We start from the raw sequence: 8,221 nt of genomic DNA, 5'->3' as shown, positions 1-8,221 counted from the left end.
AAAAAAAAAAAAAAAAAAAATTATATGAATTTTTTTTTTTTTATATATATTTAATATTGATAAATAAATAAATAAATATATATATATATATATATATATATATATATGTGCATAACGGAGTAAATATATTTCCATATATAATACAAAAAATTTTACCTTTTTAAAGCCGCTGGAAAAACATTAGTAAGTGGGACATTAAATGAAAATGGAATAAAAGACAGTGATATATTAATATTTAAAGATCTAGGTAAAACATTTGTGAAAAGAATTAATAATGAATGTATTAATTATTATACATATATATATATATATATATATATATATATATATATATTTATATTTATATTTATTTATTTTTTATTATAGGGGTACAAATATCGTGGCGATTAGTTTATGTTATAGAATATTTGGGACCAATTATTATTTTCCCCTTTTTTTATTTTTGTGATAAATATGTGTATTCACACACAAATAAGAATAAGCATATTATACAAATGTAATATATTTATTTATTATTTTTTTTTTTTTTCCTTATTATTATATTGCATTTACATAAAATTGTAATATATCTTCATATTTTATATATTTAATTTTCTCAGATTTTCCCTATGGTTTTTATTATTTCATTTTATAAAAAGAGAGTTTGAATCTTTGTTTATTCATCGATTTAGTAATGCTACCATGCCCATAATTAGGGTTCCCATAAATTGTGGTCATTATTGGTAATAAGAACTTATAAAGCCACATAAATAATTTTAATACGTATATTGACATATATATATATTATACGTGTATACATTCATTTATATATATACATATATATATTTTTCTTTTTTTTTTCTTTTCTTTTATAGGATATTATGTGGTGTTAGCATTGGGTACTATTTATTTCATCCATTATATAAGCCGTATGATATTGAATCCAAACCATATTGGGTTTACGGTCTTTTTTTTGTGTTATTAGTAATTACATATATAAAAAGAAAAAATATATAAAATTTATAACAATAAACTAAATTATATCGCCTTCTTTAACATATTATATACATATAATATATATATATATATATATATATGTGCAACATGTTTGAATTTATTTGTATGGTGCAGATTTTAGAATTCCTCAATTTAAAATGCCACTTGATATTAAGAAATTTAAGACCACGAGGTAAAACATAATATAAAAAAAAAAAAAAAAAAATTGAAATGTTGAAATACTCAAAGAGATTTATTAGGTGAATAAATTATGTTATGATATCATATATATATATATATATATATATATATTTTTTTCCCAAAGGTACCAAAAATAGAGGGATACCTCATGGTTATGGCTTTAATCATATATCATGTGCCAACTATTTTTATGAATCATTAATATGGATTATATTTTCATTAATTACAAATACATTGACAGGTAAGATAATAAAAAAAAAAAAAAAAAAAATGAAATTCAAAATATTATTATTCATATGTTACATATTTAAAAATTTATATATATTATATATATATATATATATATATATATATATATATAATATATATGTCTATATATTTTTTCTTTTTATAGGTTATGTTTTTAGCTTTGTTGCTACTACACAAATGACCATATGGGCTCTTAAGAAACACAAAAATTATAAAAGGGAATTTCCTAACTACCCAAGGTAAACATATATATTATATATTTAGCATACAATATATATAAATTTTTTTTTGTTCTATACTCATTTATAAATTTTTTATTATTTTATTAAATTTTTCTCATAAAATCCTTTAGGAATAGGAAGGCAATATTTCCATATATCTTATGAAAACCATGAAAAAAAAAAAAAAAAAAAAAAAAATTATCCATTTATAAACACATACTGTTTTTTTTCTTTTTTTTTTTCTGCCTTTTGTTTTGTCTTAATTTATTTTTAAGTAAAAATTCATTTTAATAAAAAATATAAAGTTCATGTGAAAAATATAAAATATAAAAAATAAATCAATATATTTATATATTTAATAAAAAAGAAAAAAATTTTCTTTCACTTTTTTTTATTATTATGCACTTTTTAAATTTATAAAAATGTCAATATAAACAATATATAAACATATATATATATATATATATTTCTTTTTTTTTAAATTATATGAAATTATACATTTGTCAAATGTGTAAAAAAAAAATTTTTTTTTTTTTTGAATTAGTCATTAATTTTATATACTATAAGTATATAAAAATGTATAAGATACAATATGTACATATATATATATATATATATATATATATATATATATATATTTTTTTATACATATTGGTTTCCTAATTTTTTAAACTTTTCATAAATTTTATTCATCATCTGATTTTTATAGCCACTTACAATAAGATCACAAAAGGGCTTGCTTTCTGGGTTTCTATTTTTTTCGCTTGAACAAATATTATCCGGCATACATGTATATATATTTGTTATAGGAATATACAATTTGGAAAAATAAGAATAATTATTGTTATTTCTTTTTATTACATTTTTTAAAATGATTCCTTTTATATCGTTGTTTGTATTTTTTTTTAATTCTTCAAGTTGACCTTTTAGTAAATCAAAATGATTTGTAGTTATTTCAACATGTTCATTTATATTATGTAGAAAAATGAAATAAATGAAACTATAATTATCTTTATATATATTCCTTTTAAGGTATTTGTTTCTTTTAATTTTTAATCTTTCTTTTTCATTTTTTTCATGCTTTAATATAAATTCAGGTATGTTGAAATTTCCTCCATACATATTTTTTATTTTTTCTTATTTTGTAAATATGATTTTCAATTCCCTTTTAAAAAAAAATCTATATATTTATAATGAAATGTCATAATGACTTTAAAATTTTTTTCTTTTAAAAACTAATAATTAATATATGAGAAAAGAAAAAAGAAAAAAGAAAAAAACGAAAAAAAAACGAAAAAAAGGGATAAATTGAAAAAAAAAGAAGAAAAAGAAGAACAAGTGTGGAATATTAATTATTTATGATATTCTATTATTATAATATTTATTTTACTTATATTAAATAGTTATATATGGATAAATATATAATATATATATATATATATATATATATGTATTTAATTTTCATATATTATATAATATATTTATATATATATATATATATATATATAATATATTTATTTATTTTAAATATGTTGGATTTCTATATATAATAAAAAAATATATACATTTTTTTTGCTTCTTTTTTTTTTTTTAATTTTTATGTTTATTTTTCTTCTTTATTTTATTTTATTTTATTTATTGTATCTGCTTTAAGACTATTTTCATAAATTTAAATATAAACATATAATGGAGAAACCTTTTAAATTTAAACAATAATTTTATGAATAAATAATTTATAATTAAGGTTATTTATTTTGTTAATATTTGAAGAGATCAATTATATATATATATATATATATATATATATATATATATATATATACCTTCTAAATTTAATTGTTTAAAATATGGTACAAAATATCAAGGTAAAAGTGAAGAAAACTAAAATAACGGAAAGGAAAAATAAGTCCCAAAAGGCAAAAAAGAATAAGGAAAAAATAGTTGTGAAAAGTTTAAGAAAGGTAAAATAATAAACGAATAAATATATATATATATATATATATATATATATCACGTATTTGTAAATTTCTTTTCTTTTTATTTTTTTTTTTTGTAATTTTTTTTTTACTTTTTTAGAAGAGCAAATTAGTGAAAATTAACAAAATTGAAGAGATGGCAAAACGATTATGTGCTTCTACCAATAATAATCTGAAATTTTTGAATAACGAAGGAAAAAAAAAAGAATAATATATATGATAAATGAATTATATTTATTATGAAGAAAGATGTTTTTACAAATATAATAATCTTATAAATAAAAGAGTAGCAGACATTATTACATGGTCATATATATATATGTATATATGTATATATTATATATTAATAACATGTTAATATCATATAATTTTTTTTATATTGTTTTATATTTTTAATTTCATTTCATTTTATTTCATTCCATTTCACTATATTTTAATTTATTTTTTTATTTTTTTATTTTTTCATTTTTTTATTTTTATTTTTTTTTTTTTGGGCATATTCGTCGCTGTCAGATGATATTCCATGTAAGACTTTTTCAACTTGCTGATATTCATCACTAGAAGTGTAATAAGAATAATTATTATTATTTTTTTTATCATTGTTATTATTATGATTATTATCCATTGTGTGATAATATTTTATATTTTTTTTATTCTTTTTAACTTTATTTTGGTGATGATTTATTTGTGTGTCAAATATATTTTCCGAATGTTGTAGAAAATTGATATTGATATTTTTATTTTTATCAAAGAATAGATGATTATACTGTTCAGCATGTAATAATATGGAATCTACATATATAAAATTTTGAAAATCTATAATTATTTCATTTCTAATATGTGTTTCATTTATTAATTCCTCTATTGAATCTTTATAATCTATACATAAATATATAATTAAATTATTAATATATTTAAAAAAAAAAGATTTGGTTTTAAACATAATTGTTCTTAATGATAATAAGATTGGTAATGTATTTTTTTTTAAAATATTTTTCATTAAATCATTTAATACTTTTACACTATTTTCTACATTTTTTATTCTGATATTTTTATTTTTTTCTTCTAATTTAGAAGCGAAATCTTTTTTAATTTTAATTTTCATTAATTTACAAGATAAAATATTTAATACATCTAATAATACTGAACCTTCATTATCTTCATCATTTAATGGTAATATTGTTTTTTTTTTTATTTTCGTATTTTCATTTCTTATATCATCATCTTCTTCGAAATAATAATTATCATAATTATATACATATTGTATTAAATATTCATTTATTAATTTTTGTTGTAAAGAAAATTTTTCACTATTACTTAAATTTTCTAATAAATATGAATAAATTTTATATCTGTCAATTTTATTATGTATATGAAATATATTTCCTATATGTATTAAATGTTTACTTAATTTGAAGTTATAAAAATTGTTTAAAACAAATATACATTCTATTATATAATTTATTATATTCGTTTTATTAGAATACATCATTAAAATGTGTTTAAATACAGATAAAGATTGTTTACGTATTATTTCATTTTTATCTGCTAATAAATATAAAACACCAAAGAAAAATTGATTATTATATTTTATATAATCTTCTGATAATAATTTAGATAATACATAAAATGATAAATATCTAAGGAAAGAATTATCATGTTTAAAAAAACGTAAAAGAACAAAAACAAATTTGTTGCATGAACTACCAAAATTTATTATCATATAATATAAAAGGATAATTAAATTATTAAGGATATTCATACATGTATTTACATTCTTTAAATCTTTTTCAAAATTTAAAAATAAATCATTACGTATACTAACACTTTTATCAATAACCAAAATGCTTTGTGTTAAATAAATACAATTCTTAATCATGATATTATTATTACAACTACTATTACTACTACCACAAATAATATTATTATTATTATTATTATTATTATTATCACTAATATTATTATTACTTGTTGTTTTCATTTCCGTATTATTATCAATATTTTCATGAATCCTCTTCAATTTTATACACACCATATTCAAAAAGGTATCACCCTTTTTAAAATCATTTATCAAGAATATAAACGTTATTAATATATTACAAAATATATTATTCAATTCAATAGATTCGATATGTTCAAAAAAATATACTATTTTATTTTTTAACTTTTCTATAAATTCATTTATATTTTTTTTTTTCTTTCTTATAATATTCAATATTATATATATAAAACATATAGGACAATTAAAATGGTAAATTGTATTTTCCATCTTAACCAAAAAAGATTCATCTAATTCTTCTTCTGTAGTATCTAACAAATTATAAAGAATAGTAAATAATTTTAATAAAATATTTTTTAATATTCCATTACTACATATTTCTTTTTCATATATTAAATCTTCATTACTTAATATATAATCAATCAAAACTTTATTTTCTTTTTCTTCTATATTATCATTTAATACTACGTTTGATATGTTATCATCAAAATGATCATTATTATCCTTTTTTTCTATATGATTCGTTTTATATTTGTTATTATATAATTCCATATTCATTCCACTATTCATATTATTCATATTTTCTATATTCATCAAATATATTTCGTAACATCTATTTAAGAGAAATAACACATTCTCAAATTTTATTTTTTTCTCATATTCTTTAGATAACTGTATTATAAAATCTAATAAAAATGTATTTAATACCTTTATTGAAAAATATCTCATATTATATAAAAAAGAATTTAAAAAATTTATAAATTCTTCTAATGTATTATTCTTCTTTTTTTTTAAATATGATATGATTATGTTAAAATGTAATAAATCATATTTAGTCATATATTTTAATATACAAATAAAAGTATTATTTAAATCATTCTCAAAATATATATTACATAAATGAATTAAATATAATATACCATCATTGTTCCTATCATATTCTTCATCACTTGGTTTTTTCAAATTCTTATTTTTTTTTTCTTCCATTATCTTATCCATATTTATATTACTATAATTATTATATTCATATATCTTTCCTTCTTCATTATTATAGTCAATATTATTCACATTTTTAAATTTATTATTTTTTGTATCATCACTTAATGAAATAATAGGCACCTTATTTGGCACATCATTACATTCATATTTTCTTGGATTCTCATTTAAATATTTCATACCAATTTTTTCAACGAATTCCTGATTAATTCTAAAATAAGTTATATTATACTTTTTCAATACTTGTTTAATTTTGTTCTCATTTATATTTAATAGTGAACTTGACAAAGCAGGTTTAATAAACGTATTTAAAAATATAGATACACATTCATCTTTTATAGTTTCTTCGATATCAGTAATTGCGGAAAAAATTATTGCTATCCATATTTTAGTAATATGAAAATCATGACTTGCATTAATAAATAAATTATTAACAGTTAATAATACTTGTCTACGTACAGAAGACATAGCATCTAATGATAATGTACACAAATAATTACATACAAAAAAAAAAAATATTTTATAATTTAATTTTTTATGTATTAATGTTTCAAAAATGGCTTCTATATATTGTATAATTAGTTTTCGTATATTACTACGATTACTATAAATGTTGGATGATATAATTTTATACATATTTATTTTTTCATTCATTTTATTAAATATAAATTTATATATTAAAGAATTATCATAATATTTCTTATTCGTTAAGGTAACTAAGATAGATAACGCCTTTGCCTTTACAATTACATTCGGGTCTTCTAAACGTTCCAAAAAGAGTTTAAATAAACTTTGAAATATAGATTCATTTTTATTTGTTCTTTTCTTTTTTATTAAAGATAAAAATAAATCAAGCATAGTATTTCTTATATGATATCTTTCACAATTCATATATTTTAATAACAAATTCAAATATCTAACCATTACACTTTCATATGTAATATAATATCTTTTATTATCAACATGAAATGTTCCTTTTCTTTTATAATTCAATTTATTAATGAAATTATTTCTATACACTTTTTTCTTTGGTTGTTTATTTATTTCATTAGGATCATCTATTGCTTCTGATGACTCGTTTGATTTTATTTGTTCCGCCATTTGTGATGATATTGTATCATCCTTATTAATTTTTGTACTCTCTTTCATAGTTATTTGATTTGTTTCCTCGTTAATTTCATTATTTCTTTTATTACTATCATCGTCATCATTTACATTGATTCCATTTTGATTATTAGTTATATTTCTTATTCCATTTTTATGTACATCGTCCTCGTTCTTATCCTCATCTTCCGTCTCCGAATATATAGATGAACTATACTCATCTGACAACTTAAAAGAAGCATTAGAATCAAACCTCTTTCTACTTACTTTTCGATTTTTTATATAATTTGTATCTATAGATTTGTCATGTTTCCTTTTACTATCACCATCCTTTATGAATAAAATATATTCATCAGAAATCATTTTCATAATATTATATCTCTTTTCAATTTTTCGGCATTCTTTTATTAATATTTTGATTAGTTCGATAAATACATTTTTTTCGTATTTATCGCTGTGATTTATTATAAATATTTCAATAAAAGAAAATATAGGATTGC

At 17.7% G+C, this 8,221-nt stretch overlaps 4 protein-coding genes across 4 annotated transcripts in view; 2 read left to right on the top strand and 2 right to left on the bottom strand.

Annotated features, from left to right (window-relative positions):
* Positions 1-1,811, top strand: part of PRSY57_1134300 (3-oxo-5-alpha-steroid 4-dehydrogenase, putative) — a gene marked incomplete at both ends in the record, with an annotated part of 2,247 nt that extends 436 nt beyond the window's left edge. Inside the window, 8 exons of the mRNA XM_020114980.1 lie at positions 167-247; positions 367-496; positions 600-722; positions 855-963; positions 1,111-1,168; positions 1,301-1,417; positions 1,571-1,664; positions 1,778-1,811. Coding sequence (XP_019970349.1) covers positions 167-247; positions 367-496; positions 600-722; positions 855-963; positions 1,111-1,168; positions 1,301-1,417; positions 1,571-1,664; positions 1,778-1,811 — 746 coding nt within the window. The remainder of the gene's footprint in view (positions 1-166; positions 248-366; positions 497-599; positions 723-854; positions 964-1,110; positions 1,169-1,300; positions 1,418-1,570; positions 1,665-1,777) is intronic.
* Positions 1,812-2,288: 477 nt separating this feature from the next.
* PRSY57_1134200 (hypothetical protein) lies at positions 2,289-2,768 on the bottom strand (the record flags this gene model as incomplete). Its single annotated transcript, XM_012908305.2, has 1 exon — positions 2,289-2,768. The coding sequence occupies one exon, from the start codon at positions 2,766-2,768 to the stop codon at positions 2,289-2,291; it is 480 nt and encodes a 159-aa protein (XP_012763759.2).
* Positions 2,769-3,493: 725 nt separating this feature from the next.
* PRSY57_1134100 (hypothetical protein) lies at positions 3,494-3,833 on the top strand (the record flags this gene model as incomplete). Its single annotated transcript, XM_012908304.2, has 2 exons — positions 3,494-3,607; positions 3,723-3,833. 2 exons carry the CDS (start codon positions 3,494-3,496, stop codon positions 3,831-3,833), a joined length of 225 nt encoding a protein of 74 aa, XP_012763758.1.
* A 243-nt stretch (positions 3,834-4,076) lies between these two features.
* The window catches only part of PRSY57_1134000 (hypothetical protein), a gene marked incomplete at both ends in the record, with an annotated part of 6,054 nt that continues 1,909 nt past the window's right edge, over positions 4,077-8,221 (bottom strand). Inside the window, one exon of the mRNA XM_012908303.2 lies at positions 4,077-8,221. Within this exon, the coding sequence (XP_012763757.2) occupies positions 4,077-8,221 (4,145 nt within the window).

This window comes from Plasmodium reichenowi, chromosome 11 (genome assembly GCF_001601855.1).
Source record: "Plasmodium reichenowi strain SY57 chromosome 11, whole genome shotgun sequence".
Taxonomy (NCBI): Eukaryota; Apicomplexa; class Aconoidasida; order Haemosporida; family Plasmodiidae; genus Plasmodium; species Plasmodium reichenowi.
This window is presented reverse-complemented; position numbering and strand designations above follow the sequence as displayed.